The sequence below is a fragment of the Entelurus aequoreus genome, linkage group LG24 (genome assembly GCF_033978785.1).
Source record: "Entelurus aequoreus isolate RoL-2023_Sb linkage group LG24, RoL_Eaeq_v1.1, whole genome shotgun sequence".
Classification (NCBI taxonomy): domain Eukaryota; kingdom Metazoa; phylum Chordata; class Actinopteri; order Syngnathiformes; family Syngnathidae; genus Entelurus; species Entelurus aequoreus.
The window spans coordinates 33889280-33912934 of NC_084754.1; the positions used below are offsets into that span (position 1 = coordinate 33889280).

The 23655-nt window shown below is 39.0% G+C and overlaps 1 protein-coding gene across 1 annotated transcript in view; it reads right to left on the reverse strand.

The window, feature by feature from the left end:
* The window catches only part of ano3 (anoctamin 3), a 131244-nt gene that overhangs the window by 23397 nt on the left and 84192 nt on the right, over positions 1 to 23655 (reverse strand). Inside the window, exons 7-13 of the mRNA XM_062035578.1 lie at positions 18931 to 19065; positions 15407 to 15513; positions 11690 to 11745; positions 11489 to 11610; positions 6867 to 7001; positions 6691 to 6787; positions 3828 to 3888 (exon numbers count right to left, since the gene is read on the reverse strand). Coding sequence (XP_061891562.1) covers positions 3828 to 3888; positions 6691 to 6787; positions 6867 to 7001; positions 11489 to 11610; positions 11690 to 11745; positions 15407 to 15513; positions 18931 to 19065 — 713 coding nt within the window. The remainder of the gene's footprint in view (positions 1 to 3827; positions 3889 to 6690; positions 6788 to 6866; positions 7002 to 11488; positions 11611 to 11689; positions 11746 to 15406; positions 15514 to 18930; positions 19066 to 23655) is intronic.

Genomic DNA, 23655 nt, shown 5'->3' on the forward strand with positions numbered 1-23655 from the left:
AAGAGTAGAAAGAAGCAGAGCTTATTAAATCCCACTGCTTCTCCACATCACAACACAACTGCTAGAAGTTATTAGATGAGAACAGTGGGCCCCATTCAGCAATAACTTTTCCTCTTATCTTTCTTCCTAAGTGATTTCCTAAGAGGAGCCCATTCAAATTCATGACGTGTTCTTAAACGGCCAAATTGTTCCCACCTGCTGTTCTTAAGTTGCTGAATGCCAAATGGTTAGCGCGTGCATGTCTATCATAATTTGCATATAAACACACCCTTATTTCCCCAATATGCATAGGTAAACGCCCTTAATTCCGTAATTTGCATAGGTAAACGCCCTTAATTCCCCATATACGGGCACAATTCTGGCGGAAAAGCCGAACAGCAAACACACGGAGAAAACACAAACAGATTACAGAAGAGAAATTTGTATTATCCCACGGGGGAAATACATAATGTCAAATAAGTTTAAGAAAGGGGGGACTGCTAAAGATAGTCCAAAGCGTTCAAATAAATATTCGTCATTTGGTGGTGAAATATGCGCTCCCTCCCCAGGGCACCATCTGCGGCATCTTGCAGTAGCAGCAAAAGCATTGCCATTGTGTGCATGCATGCGTGCATTTGTGCATGCGTGCGTGTGTGTGTGTGCGTGCGTGCGTGCGTACGGTATTTTGAAAGGTTTACATATTGCTCATTTGGCTATATGTCGGTCTGTCTGTCTTATCGATATCTATCTATGTATCTATCTATCTATATATCTATCTATCTATCTATCTATGATATTAATTTAACATTAGACAATCGAAGTAACGGAACTTGTCACACTTAAGAACAAATAGGACACCCTAAGAGTGCTCGTAGATTTTGTTCTTACCTACGGACAAATCCCAGCTAAGAAAACATTGATGAATACAAAAATCTCCTTAAAAACTTCGTAAGTGGGCCTAAGAACAAAATGTGTTCTTAAGAACGGTTGCTGAATGGGGCCCAGTGAGGGTGACCTTCTTCATGCCAAATAGTGAGCCTATATTTAGCTCTACTGTATTAAGTGTTGCAGCAGCTTGCCAAATAGTGACCCAACTATACCTGTCATTATTACTCCGAATCAACATTTATCATGGATCCAAACCAGGGATATTAAATGTTTTGTTTTGGGGGCCACATTTCCAGAAAGCTAAGGAATGAGGGGCCGGACTTCTCCCTTCACTATTAATCTCATTTTGTATATTCTGAAGAACCAGCTTCATCTACAGTAAACATTTGATTTTGGTCTCTTTATTTTGTTACAAGAGCGCTCTGCAAAAAAGCTGGTTAAAGATCATCTGTATGACAGCACTTATGTTTTTAAGAATCTGCTACAAAAATGTGAGTCTTTAGCAACTTTTTTGAACTGAACTCGCATGCCAGTCGTATAGCCCAAACGATGTAAAAGACAGGACCTACAATAGAACCTTAAGGAACACTACTAGTATAACTAAAGAAGGTGAACAAATGATTACTGACTCTGTCTGAAGTAAGCAAGCTACAGCAACACCTTAGTTACATAAAAAAAACTGGAGAGGACTTCAAAGGGTGCCTTGAGGAACGCCTCAGTTATGTAAATCACAAGTTATATCAATTACATTTGTAAAGTTACAAAATATTTAAAGTTAGTATTATTTGCGGATGATACAACAGGAGAGAACACACAGATGCTAATATAAATAATAACAGAAGAAATGAACAAATTAAAAATATGGTTTGACAAACACAGACTATCTTTAAACCTCAGTAAAACTAAAATAATGCTATTCGGTAACAGTAGAAGGGAAAGTCAAACACAATTACAAATAGACGCAATATAAATTGAAAGAGTAAATGAAACCAAATGTCTAGGTATAATGATTGATGATCAAATTAACTGGAAATCTCATGTAAAAAATATACCACATAAAGTCGCAAGAAACACGTCAATAATGAATAAAGCAAAACATGTTCTAGACCAAAAATCACTTCATAATCTCTACTGCTCACTAGTGTTACCATATCTGAGTTATTGTGCAGAAATATGGGGAAATAACTACAAAATTACACTTCATTCATTAATCGTGTTACAAAAAAGATCAGTTAGAATAATACATCATGTTGGATATAGAGAACATTCAAACCCTTTATTTATTGAATCGAAAATACTGAAATTCCACCACATAGTGAATTTGCAAACAGCTAAAATGATGTACAAAGCAAACTGTAATCTGCTACCCAAGAATATACAACAATTTTTCTCAACAAAAGAGGAGAAATATAACCTTAGAGAAACATTTAATTTAAAACATTTGTACGCACGTACAACTCTTAAGACCTTCAGTATATCAGTATGTGGAATTAAATGATGGAATGGATTAAGCAAATAAATCAAACAATGTACTAATATGATCCACTTCAAGAAACTCTTCAAACTTCAAGTGTTTACAAAGTACAAAGAAGAAGAACCATGATAAACATTCTGAATTTATTTTAACCATCCATTCATTTTCTACAGTTTGTAGATACACTTACTTATCTCACCATATGAAATATAACTTACTTCAATAATTATTATTTATTTATTTTTAATGTTATTAGTTATGGAGTATATTGTGAATAAATTGAGAACAGGAAGTGAACAAAAGTGTTAGCAACTGCTATGTAAAAGATAAGGGGTTGGATTAAATAAACTCTGCTTCTTCCTACTCCTTTTCGAATATGTTGAAAAGAGAAACTGGAAATTGTGATGTATCATGTTGTATGCTTGCATGTTCCAAATAAACACAAACTCAACTCAACTCAAGTTTGGACCCTAGTATTGGATGTTCGCTAGCCAGTTGAAATATATATATGTGCAGTGATCTGCCAATAATGTGTTTACAGTGGCCAAAGTTCCTCTATACAACAAGAGCACTCTTTTGTTTTTAGGCTTTTGATGCAAAAATGTTTGTCTCCCAAGTTTGGAACTGAACTCGAGGACCGGTATGTGTCATTCCTGGGACGGATTTGGTCCACGGGCCGCCAGTTAAATAGCCCTGATTTAAACCCTTAATAGGGTTACATGTATTTTATAGTGTTTCGGACTGGTTGGCTTATTTTACTACAACTCTCACCATGAAGATCCAACCAGAATACTAAAACACATTGAAATGACAGCGTTGATTACATTTGAATATTATCCGTTATCTGGATGCAGATCTTGTATTGGATCCCGTGCACTTAATGTTGTAGTGAGTGTAAGAAAATTAGTTTTTTTTCCCTCCAAAAACACAACTCTACAATGAGAAAATCTGACTGCTGAAAAAGATGCTTAAGTTTAATATATTGTAACTGGACCCTATTTTGTTTAAAGAGACACAAAATAAGCTTTAGATCTTCCCCGGGCACCACAATGTTTATATACCGGGATATAAATACACGCACGCACACAAAACCTCAAGTGCACTCTTGGCGCAGCACTGCCTATAGTCCATTCGCCACAAGCCTTAGTGCAGGATTCTGTGCTACAGACCACAGTCAGTGAGCCCAGACCACTCTCTAGGCTCTCCGGTTTACCTTAGTCTTCATTTAGCCCAAATATAGAACACTATGTGCCAAATGTTCCCTCTAGGCACAGGTTGTTATTTGTCACCCTGGCAGTAAGATGGATGAGGGCCAGAAGCTGCAGTAACTTTCACACTCTACATTACAATGATGTTATAGCCCAGAAAGCTGCAATATACCATCATCATCATCATCATCGCCCTGTTTCGACCTGACGGTTGAAGGATGAACAGATTGTGTAAAAGAGGATGCATCCTCAAAATGTTGAAAACAGCCTGTACCTACCCCAGATTGCCATGAAGATAGCGAAGAAAACAGTGCCACCATTGTCGAACAAATGGGTCACCTAAGCACACAACACAGGTTCAGTTGAATATCTTTACTCATTGATCACAATTTAATAAGATGCAATGTCCTGAATACATTAGGGATGTATAGTATTGAAGTGCATTGGAGTAGAATAGCACTTCTGTCATTTATTTTGCCCAATTTTCCCCATATTTTGCTCTATGACAGGGGAGTCAAACTTGTTTTCATCGAGGGCCACATCGCAGTAATGGCCGCCCTCAGAGGGCCGCTTGTAACAGTGAATGTAAGAATATAAAAGTTTAATCGCCTCATTATATTATTGCACAATTGCCTATGCATTTGGTTATTTGATTTGTGTACGTACAAATTGATGGATAATTTGCTTTGAAATCGTAAGTCCAGGTGACAAGTTAAGTTGAAGTATTTATTGTTATTTTTACAAACTATAATACGGTATAAAAAATTAGGGGTGCTAAAAAAATTATTTGATCACATATGAATTGTGATTGTAAATTGATTAATAATTTTCAAAAATCAAATGTATTTATTTTTTTGGACAAATTATGAAAAAAAAACCATACTTACTTGGTACGCATATACACTGTATTGCCAAAAGTTGCCTAGACTCACATATGAACTTGAAGTGCCATCCCATTCCTAATCTATAAGGTTCAATATGATGTCGGTCCACCTTTTGCAGCTATTACAGCTTCAACTTTTCTGGGAAGGCTGTCCACAAAAGCGCATTGGTGAGGTCACACACAGATGTTGGTCGAGAAGGCCTGGCTCTCAGTCTTCGTCCCAAAGGTGTTCTATCGGGTTCAGGTCAGGACTCTGTGCAGGCCAGTCAAGTTCATCCACACCAGACTCTGTCATCCATGTCTTTATGGACCTTACTTTGTGCACGGTCATGTTAGAAGAGGAAGGGGCCCGCTCCAAACTGTTCCGACAAGGTTGGGAGCATGGAATTGTCCAAAATGTTTTGGTATCCTGGAGCATTCAAAGTTCCTTTCACTGGAACTAAGGGGCCAAGCCCAACTCCTGAAAAACAACCCCACACCGTAATTCCTCCTCCACCAAATTTCACACTCTGCATATTGCAGTCCGAAATGTACCGTTCTCCGAGCAAGCTCCAAACCCAGACTGGTCCATCAGATTGCCAGATGGAAAAGCGTGATTCATCACTCCAGAGAAGGCGTCTCCACTGCTCTAGAGTCCAGTGGCGATGTGCTTTACACCACTGAATCCCACGCTTTGCATTTGACTTGGTGATGTATGGCTTAGATGCAGCTGCTCGGCCATGGAAACCCATTCCATGAAGCTCACTGCGTACTGTACGTGGGCTAATTGGAAGGTCACATGAAGTTTGGAGCTCTGTAGCAACTGACTGTGCAGAAAGTCTTTGCACTATGCACTTCAGCATCCGCTGACCTCTCTGTCAGTTTACGTGGCCTACCACTTTGTGGCTGAGTTGCTGTTGTTCCCAAACTCTTCACTTTTCTTATAATAAAGCTGACAGTTGACTTTGGAGTATTTAGGAGCGAGGACATTTCACGACTGGATTTGTTGCACAGGTGGCATCCTATGACAGTTCCACGCTGGAAATCACTGAGAGCGGCCCATTCTTTCACAAATGTTTGTAGAAACAGTCTCCATGCCTAAGCGCTTGATTTGATACACCTGTGGCCGGGCCAAGTGATTAGGACACCTGATTCTCATCATTTGGATGGGTGGCCAAATACTTTTGGCAATACAGTGTATGTCAGCAACCAAAAATAGGTTTTGTGACCTGTGAGCTGTTTTGTTAAGGTGTTATCATTATTATACCAAATAATACATTGCAAAAATCAGTTTGAATCGAGAATTGTGTTGAATCAAGTATCGATTATGAATCAAATCCTCACCCCAAGAATCGGAATCAAATGGCGAGGTGCCCAAAGATTCACACCGATAACAATTGAATATTGGTTGCATGAGCAAAGTTTAAAACATATTAAATTTCCTGTATTGCAAAATGTATTTTCTGTCAAAATGGAAAAAATGAAAACATTTGGTAAGAAAGATAAAGTATCAACATTATTCCCTGGCCACTTGAATGACATGTCGGGCCGGATCTGGCCCCCGTCCCTAGAGTTTGACACATGTGCTCTATGAGAAGGTCATAATATTAAAATGAGCTCCAAGTGTGATGCAGTGCATTCCTGCACTAATACAAACTGCAACCACAGTAACAATAAATGTATTGTAATGTTGACAGGCTAAGACTGGAATGCTGTAAATAAATAATAATAAATGGGTTATACTTGTATAGCGCTTTTCTACCTTCAAGGTACTCAAAGCGCTTTGACACTATTTCCACATTCACACACTGATGGAGGGAGCTGCCATGCAAGGCACTAACCAGCAGCCATCAGGAGCAAGGGTGAAGTGTTTTGCCCAAGGACACAACGGACGTGACTAGGATGGCAGAAGGTGGGGATTGAACCCCAGTAACCAGCAACCCTCCGATTGCTGGCCCGGCCACTCTACCAACTTCGCCACGCCGCCGCCCCCGTAGAAAAATGATCCTTCATTTGGTTATTTTGGCACCCCGTAGGCTTGTTAACAGAATTGTAGGACATTACACCCTTGCAACATTAGTCTTGCGCTTGCACATAAAATTGCTCTACATCCCATCTACAGGAGACAAATGCACCCAAATGGAGCGTTATTATGCATGGAAAGGAAGATATACTGTAGCTCGGCATTAGATCTCATTAGATTGTTCAGGTTTTGAGTGGATGCGGGGCCAAAAAAGAACAGAGGATGGTCATCAATATAATCCAGAATGGCTGCTGACCTTTGCATAGACACAACTGTCACTTAGCGTCCATGGCTCGCAGGTTTCCTCACACATGGGACACATGATAGTCGTGTTGGCTTCACAAATCTCTTTACTAGAGGGACAATAATTGAAGATTGTCAGTCAGAAGAAACAACAGTGCTTAAGCTGCCGTGCAGGCGGTGTCAGCTGACCTGACTTGGCTGGAGTCCATGGTGAAGAGTCCGTAGAGGAAGACAAACAGGCCAACCAGAGCAGCAGGGATCAGCATGCCCGTGTACCAGCCCAACCATGCAAAGTAAAGGCCGATTTTCTCTCCAAAGTAGCGTCTGACCGAGACAAAGCATGCAATGTCGAATATTACAGCTGTGGCTTGTCGGTAAAAAATAAAAAAACAAACAAAAACAATTTAGAGGGCTGTCAGGGCGCGGTGACCTCATGGATCAACTACAAGGCCAGAGATTGGAATATGATCCTTTTATGGGAACCAATAATGCTTATGGGGTTTCACAACATAGGCTATCTAAGGTTGTTCTTAGTTGTAACATAGCGCAGCTCACATGCTTTAATTATGTTTGCCTAATACAGTTGTGGTCAAAAGTTGACATACACTTGTAAAGAACATAATGTCATGGCTGTCTTGAGTTTCCAATCATTTCTATAACTTTTGTGATAGAGAGATTGGAGCACATACTTGTTGGTCACAAAAAACATTCATGAAGTTTGGTTCTTTTATGAATTTATTATATTTTTGTTTCATCTGACCACAGAACTTTCCTCCAGAAGGTGTTATCTTTGTCCATGTGATGTCAGATGAAACAAAAATGGAGCTGTTTGCCCACATACCCAGCAATATGTTTGGGGAAGAAAAGGGGAGGCCTTTAATCCCAGGAACACCATACCTACCATCAAGCATGGTGGTGATAGTATTATACTCTGGGCATGTTTTGCTGCCAATGGAACTGGTGCTTTACAGAGAGTAAATGGGACAATCAAAAAGGAGGATTACCTTCAAATTCTTCAGGACAACCTAAAATCATCAGCCCGGAGGTTAGGTCTTGGGCGCAGTTGGGTGTTCCAACAGGACAATGACCCCAAACACACGTCAAAAGTGGTAAAGGAATGACTAAATCAGTCTATAATTAAGGTTTTAGAATGGCCTTTCCAAAGTCCTGACTTAAACGTGTGGACAATGCTGAAGAAATAAGTCCATGTCAGAAAACCAACGAATTTAGCTGAACTGCACCAATTTTGTCAAGAGGAGTGGTCAACAATTCAACCAGAAGCTTGTGGATGTCTACCAAAAGTGCCTTATTGCAGTGAAACTTGCCAAGGGACATGTAAGCAAATATTAACATTGCTGTATGTATACTTTTGACCCAGCAGATTTGCTCACATTTTCAGTAGACCCATAATAAATTCATAAAAGAACCAAACTTCATGAATGTTTTTTGTGACCAACAAGTATGTGCTCCAATCACTCCATCACAAAAAAATAAGAGTTGTAGAAATGATTGGAAACTCAAGACAGCCATGACATTATGTTCTTTACAAGTGTATGTCAACTTTTGACCACAACTGTATGTACAAGCCATTGACCTTTTAAAAGGACACTCATTTCAATATTAGAACATTTTTAATTCAAGAAAATTATTTAAAAAATAAAATATTTGTCAGTACCTATTTTTTACTTACAGTATATGATACTTATAAATTGTCCATTATTATCATCACATGGTTCTATTGAGAAGTTGAAGTTTACTTTTAAACATTCACACACAGCACCAACATTTTAGAAACAAATGCCATAATAATAAATGTATCTCTGTCAGCATAGGAGAAAGTTATGTATAACTTTTCTATCTCATTGCCTATACATGTGGTGCATTCAAAGACCCTCAATTAAAGTTACAAACAGAAACGTCATCAGGTTTTAAAGACAGTGGGAGGCTTAACCCCCAGGAGATGCACCAATAATAATATAATCACAATAATAATGAGGAATCAAAGGATTATTATTATCCCTCTCAGGGTCGCACAGGTGGCTGGAGCCTATCCCAGCTAAATTCGGAAGGCGGGGTACACTCTGGACAAGTCGCCACCTCATCACAGGGCCAACACAGATAGACAGACAACATTCACACTCACATTCAAACACTAGGGCCAATTTAGTGTTGCCAATCAACCTATCCCCAGGTGCATGTCTTTGGAGGTGGGAGGGGCCTATCCCCAGGTGCATGCCTTTGGAGGTGGGAGGGGCCTATCCCCAGGTGCATGTCTTTGGAGGTGGGAGGGGCCTATCCCCAGGTGCATGCCTTTGTAGGTGGGAGGGGCCTATCCCCAGGTGCATGTCTTTGGAGGTGGGAGGGGCCTATCCCCAGGTGCATGTCTTTGGAGGTGGGAGGGGCCTATCCCCAGGTGCATGTCTTTGGATGTGGGAGGGGCCTATCCCCAGGTGCATGTCTTTGGATGTGGGAGGAAGCCGGAGTACCCGGAGGGAACCCACGCAGTCACGGGGAGAACATGCAAACTCCACAGAACCCAGAACTTTCTTATTGTGAAGCACCAGCACTAACCCCTGTTAGCCCCCCCCCACCCCCCCTTTTATCCACTCATGATAATTCTACTGTACATGAATCAGATAATCTCTGCATTACACTCTGAATTATTTAAAAAAATAATTTGTAAATAATGACAAGTTATGTCATTATTTAGAATAATATAAGGCCACTTTAGATTAAAATGTTTTGAACTTTTTTGTAAAAAACAACAACAGCTAATTATTTGTGTTTATCCAGATATGTTTTAGATATGTTAAATGACATTTTTAAAAAGTTAAAAAATCGCATTGAGGTTTTTGTATGTGTTTTAAAAACCTGGTTTCGACCAAATCCATGCACTATATATTTTTTGTGTGTGTATGTGGCGGCGACTTTGGGTTTAGGGTGGGATGGGGGCCCTTCAGGATTCTTGTGTAGGGGGCCCACAATTTGGTGCTATGCCGCTGAGTGTACAAGGTCTATTTTGAAGATCTACTGTACTCGTCAAAAGTAAGATTGCACTGTACTGTACTTTATATATATATATAGATATACTGTAATATTGTACATGGTAATTGGGATTTGTTATATATTGTATATATTATGTACAAATATAATATAATATAATAATATATCAGTATATATTATATATTGTATATATAATATGTAAATATTACATATATGTTATATTTTATATTGCTACTATGGTACATTTATAGTCTACTTTATACCTGCATTATTCTTTCCATCCTTACCCTTTCCATCCTTTGTAACTGAGCTACTGTGTGGAACAATTTCCCTTGTGGCTCAATAAACTTTGTCTAAGTCTAAGTCTAAATTGAAGTTACCAGACATGGTTACTTGTCGAATAAAGGGCTAATGTGAACATTTATTAAACATTATTAGGCAAAGGTATCACAAATCAAATCCAACTTTATTTATAAAGCGCTTTTCATACATAAAATAAATGCAATGCAAAGTGTTTTACAAAGTTAAAAACAATACCCCGATGACCCTAATCCCCCATTATCATCACATACGCACACACGGACACAAATACCAAACACAAACACACACATACTGGTGATCATTTGGAATGGGGACCAAGTTTTTGATCATCACTTGTGGGGACCACCCTTTCTACAGGTTGTGGAGGCATAAAAAAAATGAGGTAAAATGGCAACTGCCCAGTTAGCTCATACACGTCTTTAAATCTCTGGATTGATGAAGTAATGTGCTGATCATTCTTACTGGGGAAAAAGAGTTAATATGGTTCATGGGGACCAAATTCAAATAATTTTGCATAATTCACATAAATTTGTACGTGACTACTGAGGACCATTTAAAAAAAAAAAAAGTTCAAATGAAATATGACATGACCCTCAGAATACAGCACTACAGCTGTCCTCTTATAGGAAGTTTCGACACTTAAATGTTCAAGCAAATCCTGCATCTTCTGTGACATGACTGAAAACTGCTATTTAGCAGTAATGAGCAGAGCGAGTGCAGTACCAGCTACAGCCCGATGAGGGGGCTGCTGTGCAAATGTTTCACACTCAAACTAACCAGTAAACGTGTTTTATGGGCCAAAACTTAAAAATCACTTAGGCATCTTCAGAATGGATCTGACTATCATTTAAAAAGGTTTCCCTTTAGGGGACCTGTTTTTTTGTCCCCATACCGTCAGAGGTCCCCTAAAGGTGACTGTGTAAACAGAGCGATGTCCCCATTAAGTAAGCATTGCCAGAACACACACACACACACACACACACACACACACACACACACACACACACACACACACACACATGCAACTGTATGAACAAATGAATGCATGTCTGAGTACAGAGGAGACATGTGAGTAAACACTATCACAGGAGCCATCTTTTTTTTAAATTGTACTAACCCTTTTAAAATGTCTGTTTTTTGCACTGTAACAGTATACTGTAATATTACCATAATTATCTCAGAGACACTATATGGATTTAAGTGAGGAGTGGGGTAAGGTGCACCAAATGATGATTACTGGGAATCTCAGTCACACTATGTTCCTTCAGTTTAAGGAATGAAACTTATCCATTGCGGATGACTGTGGTTTACACTTCACTCTCAAACTGCCTTGCAGCAGTTTACTGTGCCCTTCACAAATGTAGGACACGCAGTGTTGTTCAGGTAGAAGAAGAAAAAAAGACGAGGCGGTGAAAACAGGTAAACTAGGTTACGCTTTGTCTCAAACTTCTTATATATTCAAAGCCAAGCACATTCTTCAAAAGTACCTGATGAGGTCCAGAGGCTGGTACTTGTACCAGATCCCCCATCGAGCCCAGCGCTCATAAAGGAGGTGTCTGTGGTTCTGGGCACCGTGCGTCTTGATTGGATGTCTGCTCTTGTATCCACCCTAAAAAGACGAAAATGCATATCCAAGCACATTAGTTGGCACTTGTGACGTTTCTAAAAATTAATTTTGAACTCCTTACCTCATGTGGAGGGAAGGCAGCCTCATAGGTGTTGTTGCCCAATAACCGGTTGATTCCTGCCGTGCAATAAAGCATTCAGCTCAGGTTATGTGAGCGAGCCCTACTGCGCTACAGTAGTGATTTACTGGCATATGCAAGTCTTTAACACATGAGAGGTGCTGAAACAATATGAATTTTTAAATAGCTACCCGCCCTTGAAAATAACCCGCCGGCCAAGCTTTTGATTTGCACCTGTGTCATGATGTATGCCAGTTGCAAAATGCAGAAGTGAGTGCGATGCTTCAAATACAAAAGAGGGTGGTTACTGTACTGTATGACTAACATCAGGGGTGAATTAAAAAGAATAATGCCTGAATTTGCATTTTATCCCCCTGGATGCATACAGGAAAAGCAGAAGGAGGGGTGGATGACTCACAGGAGAATGGTCAACAGTATTAAATATTGATGTGAAATCCATTGAAGCTCCTCAAAGAGAGCTTTTGATTAGCAAAACCTGTTGGTCGGACAATAGGAGGCGGCTTTCCAGCTTGCGGGATATTTTAGGAAAAGACAGCGTTATAGGACTCTCACACTAACCAGCTCCTATCAGGGTACGTTGTAAAAGCACACATCTTTCAACAAAGAGAGACGAAATGTCCGTTCACAAATGTAAAACATTTGGATGCATGCACAACACAGGGGTGTAAAACTCATTTTAGCTCAGGGGCCGCATGGAAGAAGAAATGTGCCGGACTATTAAAATCATGGCATTAAAACAAAAAAATTAAGACAACCTCAGATTGTTTTCTTTGTCTTACTTTGGGCAAAAAAAGAACAAACACATTCTGGAAATATTACAATAAAAATATAGAAAAAAAGCGGTCAAGTTTAGATCCATGAAGGAAAGAAGAAAGTGAATGAATGTTTATAACTGAATAAATGTACATATGCATAAAAATGTGTTTTCTTTTGTATTCTTTTTTTTAATGAATTAAGGAACGTTTATGACAACCTTTTTCCAAAACACAAAATAGAATGTGAGATTTAACAGGATAATGCATACATTTTTCATTTGTTTTCAAAACGGTTACAAAAAAGTGGGACCCCAAAAATTTACTGTGGGACCCCATTTTTATGACTTGATGGGGTCCCCGGGACCCCATTTTGACACTGATGGAGTATTAGCACTTGCAAAACAGCAGCAGGCGGCTGTGGCCTGCGGGTCGGTTCTAATATTAATCAAATATCATCAAACTCAAGGTTTTTTCAAAGTACAAGGATAACTTTATAAATATTTTAATCCTTATGAAAATGAGATCATCTTAGTCATCTCAGTATGTTAATTACAATTTATTTAACGATTTATTTTCTTGAGAACTTATTTTGTATTTTTTATGGAGTTAAATTGTGTTCAAATTGAAAACAGGAAGTGAACAAATGTGCTATACAATGGAAAAAGGGTAGGTTTAAATCAGCTCTGCCTCTTCCTACTACTTTTCGGACATCTTGTGAAGAGAAACTAGGAATTTCTGATGTATCATGTAACTGTAAGCATCATTCAAAATAAACTTAAAACCATAAACCACCATAAAGCATTGATAATATACTGTATTGTTGTCATGTAGCCGAATAAAGTAACCAAACTATTAGAAACATAGCATAGCAGGACGGCGGAAAAGATCATCAGGACTCCTCTTCCTCCTATCAGGGAGATGGCAAAAAGCCGCTGCCTGACCAGGGCTCAGAAATCTGCAGCGACTCTTCCCACCCCCACTAAGGACTGTTTTCACTGCTGGACTGTAGAAAGAGGTTCCACAGCCTCCAGGTTCTGTAACAGCTTCTTCCCTCAGACCATAAGAGTCTTGAACGCATCATAATAATCCCCTCAATTCCCTCCAAAAATGGATTAACTCGCTGGAATATAAAGACAATATAACATACATCTGTAAACGTGGATGCAAATGCAAAAGTGCAATGCATTTATCTGTACAGTAATCTACTTATTTATATCTGCACCTTATTGCTCTTTTATCCTGCACTACAAAGAGCTAACAACAACATTTTGTTCTTATCTGTACTGTAAAGTTCAAATTTGAATGACAATAAAGGAAGTCTTAGTCAAGCAGTGCTACACTATTGGACACTACAACTACTGTAGAAGCACATTTTCAATTCTTATTAGTAGGCTGTGGAGAGGGGCGTGGCCTGCGGGCCTGCAGCGAAGCGGGGTGTGCCAGGACCGGCCTCGAAATCAGCGACAGGTGCATAGATGGCCCACCTGGGCCTGATTATCTAATCACCTGTCGCTCTGTTATAAGCAGCAGCCAGGAGGAGAGACGTGGGGGAGTGGGAGTTGGAGCTGGAGTGAGAGCACGAGCGTGACGGACACAAATAAGCACTTGCTGAAAAGCAACACAGAGACGATATTAAGGACAATAAATCTATATTGTGAACCTGAACCGGGCTCTCATGTCGGTGATTGGTGGTCTGGAAAACCCACTGGGGGACAACCTCCACATAGGCACTGAACGACCCTGACAAATCATCATGATGATGATCGATGCTGAACGATCTGGACCTAGCTCATAAAACTGACAATATAGCGACATAGAATGCTAATAAGTAAAGATAGTGACTAAATATCACTGAAGGGAACACTCAATATTATTTGTGTTGCAATTTAAGCCGTATCAAAATGACAATACCTAAGTGTAGACAAGGGACAACACTCGGCTCCATTATGACAGCGTAGACCAACCAGGAGTGTCATACGTACGGCCCCAACAGGCTTTAACCGGCCCGCGGGAAGAGTTTGCTAAGTATAAAAATGAGCCAAATTTTTGGAATGAAAGAAACTGCTATTCTAAATGTGTCCCACTAAATACAATTATTTGTATCTTTGTAGATGATGCTACATATTTAAAAAAAGAAAAAAATCCACATGATGTTACTGCACCCGTCGAGGAAAATGAGCAAACTACATAAATAACATACTGTAATTTGATTTTGATATACTATATTTTTTATCTTGATAGATTGAAAATCAACACCAATGTGTTGACTGATGAACATTGTGACATCATTTATTCAGAAAGTATAAATAACAAACAAAGATAGAAAACTATTAACCGCAACATGTAAGTGTAAAAAAAAACCAACAACATTATGATTTGTACATTTTCAGAATGTGCTTGTTCTATTTTTAAACAAAGAAAACAATCTGAAGTTGTCTTTATTTTTAAATTATCGTGCCGTGATTTGACCAGTCCGGCCCACTTGGGAGTAGATTTTTCTCCATGTGGCCCCCGATCTAAAATGAGTTTGACACCCCTGGCGTAGACGGTAGTAGAAAGAAGTCATTATTGGTGCCTCAGCATGTGCTGCACTGTAAGTAGGAATACTCAGTCTGACACTCTTTGTGAACTGAAATGCAAAGAGCTTGCCACAACAATGCAGAGCACTTCCTCATCATGCACGGCACATTCACAAACCCTGAAATTGTGAGCATAAACTTTACAACACAAACACATACTCTGTTTTCTGTATTGTTGTATTGTATTTAGTGCAATAATTATGACAATGTGCTGTGAATTTTATTTCTTATTTTTGAATGTATTATTTAGTTACTGTTATACAATAGTGATGTCATTGAACCTATTCAAATGACTATTCTGTTCAACTTAAATGTCACAACATTATTTTTCTGTTTAATACTAACATTTCTGCTGGTTGTCATACCCATTTTTGGCTTTCCATCCTCATACTTTGTGCGCTGCAGGACATGGTGGACAATTCTGCTTCGGGTAGAGTTGGAGAAGAAGGTCTCTCTGTTGTTGATGGTGAAGCTGCGTGGTAATGAATGGCACAATCCATCAACTATTGACCTTTTGATTAGGTGTCAATATCATCCAATTAGCACAGAGCAAAGTCTTCAAACTCAATGTATGCTGCAAAGGTTATTTTCATGAAGGTTCACAAGACAAACAGGAGGTGGAAATAATATGACTTATATTCACAATTTTTCATCACACACATCTGCACAATATTATGTGATCCAATGCAAGAAAATGTATTCAAAGTTGCACTTCTACAACTATAATGATACACAGTTCTATCTGAAAGAAATTAATATAACACTAAGGACCTGATTTACTAAGATCCAAATACCTTACGCTAAACTATGATAAAATAGCGTGTATCAATAGTGGGCGTATGGCGTGTACAATTGAAAAGTGGTGCGGACAGCCTTATTTAAAAGAGGATTTGGCGTGTACTATTTGGAGGATCACCACAGAGATTTACTGCACATCCAGTTCCTCATGCGGCGCTTTGCCATGTTTTCAAACAAACATGGGACATCTACAACGTGTTATGGGCATTTTAAAAGCAATTGTGCAGTGGATCTACATTGACACCACGTTTTTTTTCTCCGTTTTTTTCAACCACTGAAAGCGCTTGGGAGGACGGCTGAACTACTGTGCTCAAGACGCAAACTTCAATAATGTTTTATTATGTAGTATATATGTTAGTAATATATAATCTATGTGGAAAAAATGAACGTCTTTAAAAAAATAATAAATGACACCAATTGAATTTGCTTTAATCAGCCCCTTAAGATATCCAGCAGCTATTCAATTATAAAATGATGTTGCTGAATAGACACATTTTCCAATATGTTTGAATTCTGACTGTCCCAATATGCTGAGTGTTGAGACAAAACACGTAGGACGCAGGATTCTCTGTCCATGGTGTGTCTTTGCAGCGCGAGCACTCCTCTCCTACAGCCGTGTGTGGAACTGTGTCAGTCCTTTTCAAACGTGGTAAATAAAACGCAAAATTGTGCTCCTAAAACATTGATTGTTAATAAATCTCATTGCTATGCCGTATAATTTATTTGCATTGTCTCCTCCCAGTATTGTGGCCGTTTTGATGATCAGCATATATTCTGCATATTAATGAAGACAGAGATGCAAAATTGATTGCGAGCCCTATACTGCTCACTTATCAGACATAATCCAATTTGCAAATGTTTAGTAGCTCAGCTTTGCATGTGCTATCAAGTTTGCATGTGTTTTATTATTACATCTTTGGTACAAACCCCAAAACCAGTGAAGTTGGCACATTGTGTAAATCGTAAATAAAAACAGAATACAATGATTTGCAAATCCTTTTCAACTTATATTCAATTAAATAGACTGCAAAGACAAGATATTTAATGTTCAAACTGGAAAAGGTTTTTTTAGTAAGTATTAGCTCATTTGGAATTTGATGCCTGCAACATGTTTCAAAAAAGCTGGCACAAGTGGCAAAAAAGACTGAGAAAGTTGAGGAATGCTCATCAAACACTTATTTGGAACATCCCACAGGTGAACAGGCAAATTGGGAACAGGTGGGTGCCATGATTGGGTATAAAAGTAGATTCCATGAAATGCTCAGTCATTCACAAACAAGGATGGGGCGAGGGTCACCACTTTGTCAACAAATGCGTGAGCAAATTGTTGAACAGTTTAAGAACAATATTTCTCAACCTGCTATTGCAAGGAATTTAGGGATTTCACCATCTACGCTCCGTAATATCATCAAAAGGTTCAGAGAATCTGGAGAAATCACTGCACGTAAGCGATGATATTACGGACCTTCGATCCCTCAGGCGGTACTGCATCAAAAAGCGACATCAGTGTGTAAAGGATATCACCACATGGGCTTAGGAACACTTCATAAAACCACTGTCAGTAACTACAGTTCATCGCTACATCTGTAAGTGCAAGTTAAAACTCTACTATGCAAAGCGGAAGCCATTTATCAACAAAAACCCAGAAACGCAGCCGGCTTCATTGTAAGTTAATGATTATTTGAAAAAAAAAATCAGTTTCTCAGTTTCTCAAAAACATTAAATATATTGTCTTTGCAGTCTATTCAATTGAATATAAATTGAAAATGATTTGCAAATCATTGCAGTCTGTTTTTATTTACGAATTACACAACGTGCCAACTTCACTCACTGGTTTTGGGTTTTGAAAATAAGGCAAGTTGTTTTGCAATTAATATAAGTTTACTATTACAGTTGCATCTTAGTTGTACCTTGCAGTGTGATGCCGTTCAGTTTTATTGTACACCATTGTGGAATTGAAATACCATAAATGCTGTAATTATAGCTGGGGCGTTTCCTTAGCTAAACTGCAAAGAGGACAGGCTGTTCACTGGTAGCAGGTGATGCATGAGAGATGTGGTTATCTTTATAACTCATTATACATAACTTAACTTCATAACTTGAATAATAATTTGGAGTGCTTGAGAAAGCAAAATCAACATTTTGAGGCACATGCAGAGGTAGATAAAACTGCTGGACGCTGACCACTCATGACACTTTCAATGCAGCTTCTTGTGGAGTTAATATAAACTTCATCAGAGGTTGCCTATAGTCACAGACATTATTTTTGAATGTTTTCTAACTCGGTCTTAATTGGAAAATCGAACTCAGGGGTGTCAAACGTAAAGCCCGCGGGCCGGATCAGGCCCGCGAACAGGTTTTATCCGGCCCACGGGATGAATTTGCTAAGTATAAAAATTAGCCGAAATTTTTGAATGAAAGCAACTGCTGTTCTATTTTTTCTACATATGTAGATTATGCTACATACGTAAAAAAAAACAAAAAAAACATGATGTTAGTACATCAGTTGAGGAAAACGATCAAACTACATAAATAACATTCTGTAATTTGAGTTTTATATTTTTTTTTTATCTTGATAGATTGAAAATTAACACCAATGAGTTAACTGATAAACATGATCATATCATTTATTCAGAAAGTATAAATAACGACAAATAAAGGTAGAATACTACAAATCGCAACATGTAAGTGTAAAAAAACAACAACAATATGATTTGTACATTTTCAGAATATGCTTGTTCTATTTTTTAACAAAGAAAACAATCTGAAGTTGTCTTTATTTTTAAGTTATCGTGCTGTGATTTTACCAGTCTAGCCCACTTGGGAGTAGATTTTTCTCCATGTGGCACCCGATCTAAAATTAGTTTGACAGCCCTGCTCTGTTATTTGCTTGTCGACCATAAAAAAGTGAGCGGTTAACTGATTCAATTGAGAATTGTGTGTATATCTCTTGAAGATTGTGCAGCTTTGCCTTCAGTAGTCATGAGAATATAAATCGTGCAAACCTATTTGGTACTATTGCCTTCAGTATGTAAAAAACAAGGAGTGATCATGTCTGTATAATTCATGCAAGTGTGACGTGATGACTTACTGATGCGTACGTGCTCTACTGAAGGGAGCAGTGTAGCAGTCGGTCTCTTCCAGGTCAGGCAGAGCCTCTTTGTCCAGCTTCATGGGATTTCTGGGAAGCCAGCTCTTTATCTGACGACATCTGAGATGAAAGCGGCTGCACAGATGGAGCGCACCATGCAGGGTGAGATTAACAGCACGGATTAACATGAAGATTGTCTACTTTGACATTATTAAGTGGACCTGTGACTTTTACATTACATTCTCAGGGCATTCAATCCATCTGAACTGGACTGTTCCGTTAGTTTTAGAAGACGTTTCGTTTCGCCTCTCATCCAAGCAGGGTTTATCAGTTCATGCTCGTACACTTAGAATAGTCAGATCTAGTCTAGGTCTTATTTCAGTTTATGAGCATGAACTGATGAGAGACAAAACATATTCTAAGACAAACTGAACAGTCAGTCCAGTTGCGATCAATTGAATGCCCTGAGAATACAATGACCTCAATGAATGAGAACACCCATAGACCAGTAGTTCTTAGTCTTGTTGGAGGTACCGAACACCACCAGTTTCATATGCGCATTCACCGAACCCTTCTTTAGTGAAAAATAAAATGTGTTTTTTTTCAAATTCAAGACAAACTTATATGTTTTTGGTAACACTTTAGTATGGGGAACATATTCTAAGTAACAAAGACTTAATTTAAAGTTATTTGGTTAGGGTTAGAGGGTTAGGGCCAGGGTTAGAGGGTTAGGGTTATAACAAGGCCATGCCGAATAAGGCATTAATAAGTACTTAATAATGACTAGTTAAGAGCCAATATGTTACTAATTTGCATGTTAATAAGCAACTAATTAATGGTGAATATGTTCCCCACACTAAAGTGTTACCATGTTTTTTTACTGGTGCACAAAATGAAGCGTGCATGAACATCACCTTGTTCAAACAACAAAACCAACACAGTGCATAAACTCATAACAAATGACACACCTGCAAATCAGTCTGACTTCAGCTGTTGCCGTATCCAAAATACGCCGATAGGGAGAAGTTTTTATTTACACGATGAGTCGGGTGTGTTTTGACCTCCGCCGAACCCCTGAGGCCGACTCACCGAACCCCTAGGGTTTGATTGAACCCAGGTTAAGAACCACTGCCATAGACAATCTACATTACAGACACATATGTGTCCATTATGCATCTCTTTTATATCATTATCTCATTGACAGATAACTAGATTGTTTCAAATAAATCCCTTCATGAGCAGGAAGTATGGTGAACAGTCAGGGACCGCGAGGCCTTCTCTTGCTGACCAATGACCAAACACTCATTAGAACTACTGACATACATAACTTCAATTTTAGTATTTGTTCGATGAAATTGTATTCTTTATTTCCGACAGTCTTTGGTCTTAATTTCGTAGTGTGTCTGTTGGCTGTTCTGCTTCCAGTACGTGTACAGTATGTGAGGGTTAGATAGTGTTTATAATGTAATCTGCCCAGGGCCTTCAGAATCAAGAGTGCAGGCGGAGGCACTTCAAATATATTAGCAATGGGACTGTGTCTTTAACCAATCAGATTTCAGATTTGCCTCACAGGATCGGCTCGCTACTCCACTGTAAAGTCAGCATTTTTCTGTCCTGCAATTGGTTGATGAAATCAAAACTGTCTGACAAGCCATGTTTAAAACTGAATATAGTCTGTTGCGTTTTGTCTGTAAACAATCAGCATCTTTAGTGAGGAAGATGTATTTAATTTACATTTGTTTATGCTTTTGTCATGTAACTAGATATTGATTTAGAACTGTTCTAGACGAGGTTGTGTAGAGCAGAGGTCTGAAACAGGGTTCCGCGACCCCCCACAGGGTCCGCAAAGGTACTGCAGGCTTAGCTTGACATTTTTAGTTGATTTTTGGAAAAAAAAGTTTTATATTACCCCCTGCAATATCTTTAATTGAGAGAACACACTGTCATGTACTGTAGTTAAATATGAATTTAAAAAAACATAACATGAATAAATAATTATATTATATTATTCAAGCGTTTAAAATCTATTTGTCAGCTAGCGATTGGCGCCCTAGTTGCCAGCTAGCGATTAACTCCCTAGTTGTCAGCCATTGATTGGCGCACTAATTGTCAGCTATCAATTAGCACATTAGTTGTCAGCTCGCTATTAGCGCTCTAGTTACTAGCTAACAATTAGCACTCTAGTTATCAGCTAGCAATAAGCGCGCTAGCAATCAGCTAGCGATTACTTTGCTAGTTATCAGCTAGTGATTAGCGCTCTAGTTGCCAACTTGCTATTAACGGCACAATACTGTTATTTGAATATCGTTAGTGTTGCACAATCACAAGGCACCTTTAGGACCAGTTTAATGTCAAATCCAATCATAATTTCATATAAGATACTGTATATTTCCATCAGTTTGGAGGTCCTCGGCCTGGAAAAAGGTGTCAAGGTTTGGAGTGTTGTAAATCCTTTATGACCAAACGGTTACATTTATTGATTGATTGATTGAGACTTTTATTAGTAGGTTGCACAGTGAAGTACATATTCCGTACAATTGACCACTAAATGGTAACACCCGAATAAGTTTTTCAACTTGTTTAAGTCGGGGTCCACTTAAATTGATTCATGATACAGATATATACTATCATATATACTATCATCATAATATGTTACATTTGGCCAAGCGCCATATTTACAAGCAGGTGTCACTAGTGATCCCCAGTGGAAGTTCCGTAAACAATTCATTGGATTCAATGTATTCTTTTGAAATGATGTTATTAATCCCCAAAACGCAGAATGCCTCTCTCTCTGTGATGACACAACTCTTTATTTTGGATTTTTTTTCAAATTTTATTGATGGTTTGTTTGTAGAATTGCCATGTGATAGAGGTTAGTATAAAGGAGGTGGATTATGGCGGTCCAGGTACGCCACTGTGTGAGCCACATGAACTGTACATTGACCCAACAATGCTGCTGTCTTGATATTGATCAGATGTGTGCACACACATGGTTTATGTCTGCTCTGGGGAGAACAAGTACTGTGTGGAAAGTATCAATATAAAAGCAGCAAGCGATAATTGCCTGCACATGGTCCATTTGTTTAGCCCTACGGGGATGTGAGTTAGTGACAGACCATTAGTAAACACTGAGCGCTTGTTTACTTCTCTGTTTTCACTTAAGTACAACAGCTTTGTGAAAGACTGTAAGCAAAACCTAATGGCCGTAATTCCTCATGAAAACCTAAGAAACTCCCGCACAAAACTAAAACAAGAAATCTTATTTTCCAGCAGAATAAACATTTCTGCCACAACATGAGTGTTTTATTGTCTTTAGATAGCAAAACTTTACTGGTTGACTTATTTTTACACTTCTACGGCTATTTAAGAAGTACAGTTGAACGTCTTTGAAGCCCACCAAAAATCACACTGAACTGAACTGGTGGTTGCCGCCACATCTGGCGTAGACCACAATGCGACCTAAGTTTTGATTGGACACCGCAGCAATGGAGGCACAGATCACGGCCCATTGGGACTTGCTATCCCAGTCCTCCCCTGAGATGCAGGCAAGGCATTGCTGGAGGTGTGAGTTGAAGACGAACAGAACGCTAACTCTAATTAGTTTCTATCGCTTTGAACAATATACAATACACTAAACAGGCTATATAGCAGGGGTCCCCAAACTACGGTAGGCGTGGTGTTCCTGGGATTGAAGGCCTTACTTTTTCTCCTCCAAACATATTGCTGGGTATTGTGGCCAAACAACTCCATTTTTGTTTCATCTGACCACAGAATTTTCCTCCAGAAGGTCTTCTCTTTGTCCATGTGATGTCAGATGAAACAAAAATGGAGTTGTTTGGCAACAATACCCAGCAATATGTTTGGAGGAGAAAAGGTGAGGCCTTTAATCCCAGGAACACCCTCCCTGCTGTCAAGCATGGTGGTGGTAGTATTATGCTCTGGGCCTGTTTTGCTGCCAATGTGCTTTACAGATGGTAAATGGGACAATGAAAAAGGAGGAATACCTCCAAATTCTTCAGGACAACCTAAAATCATCAGCCCGTAGGTTAGGTCTTGGGTGCAGTTGGGTGTTCCAACAGGACAATGACCCCAAACACACGTCAAAAGTGGTAAAGGAACGGCTAAATCAGGCTAGAATGAAGGTTTTAGAATGGCCTTCCCAAAGTTCTGACTTAAACACGTGGACAATGCTGAAGAAACAAGTCCATGTCAGAAAACCAACACATTTAGCTGAACTGCACCAATTTTGTCAAGAGGAGTGGTCAAAAATTCAACCGGAAGCTTGTGGATGTCTACCAAAAGTGCCTTATTGCAGTGAAACTTGCCAAGGGACACGTAAGCAAATATTAACATAGCTGTATGTATACTTTTGACCCAGCACATTTGGTCACATTTTCAGTAGACCCATAATAAATTCATAAAAGAACAAAACTTCATGAATGTTTTTTGTGACCAACAACTATGTGCTCCAATCACTCTATCACAAAAAAATAAGAGTTGTAGAAATGATTGGAAACTCAAGACAGCCATGACATTATGTTCTTTACAAGTGTAGGTAAACTTTTGACCATGACTGTATGTGTGAAAAGCGCTTTATAAATAAAGTTTGATTGATGATTGAGCCATGGAGGCACAGATCACGGCCCATTTGGACTCGCTATCCCAGTCCTCCCCTGAGATGCAGGCAAGGCATTGCTGGAGGTGTGAGTTGAAGACCAACGGAAC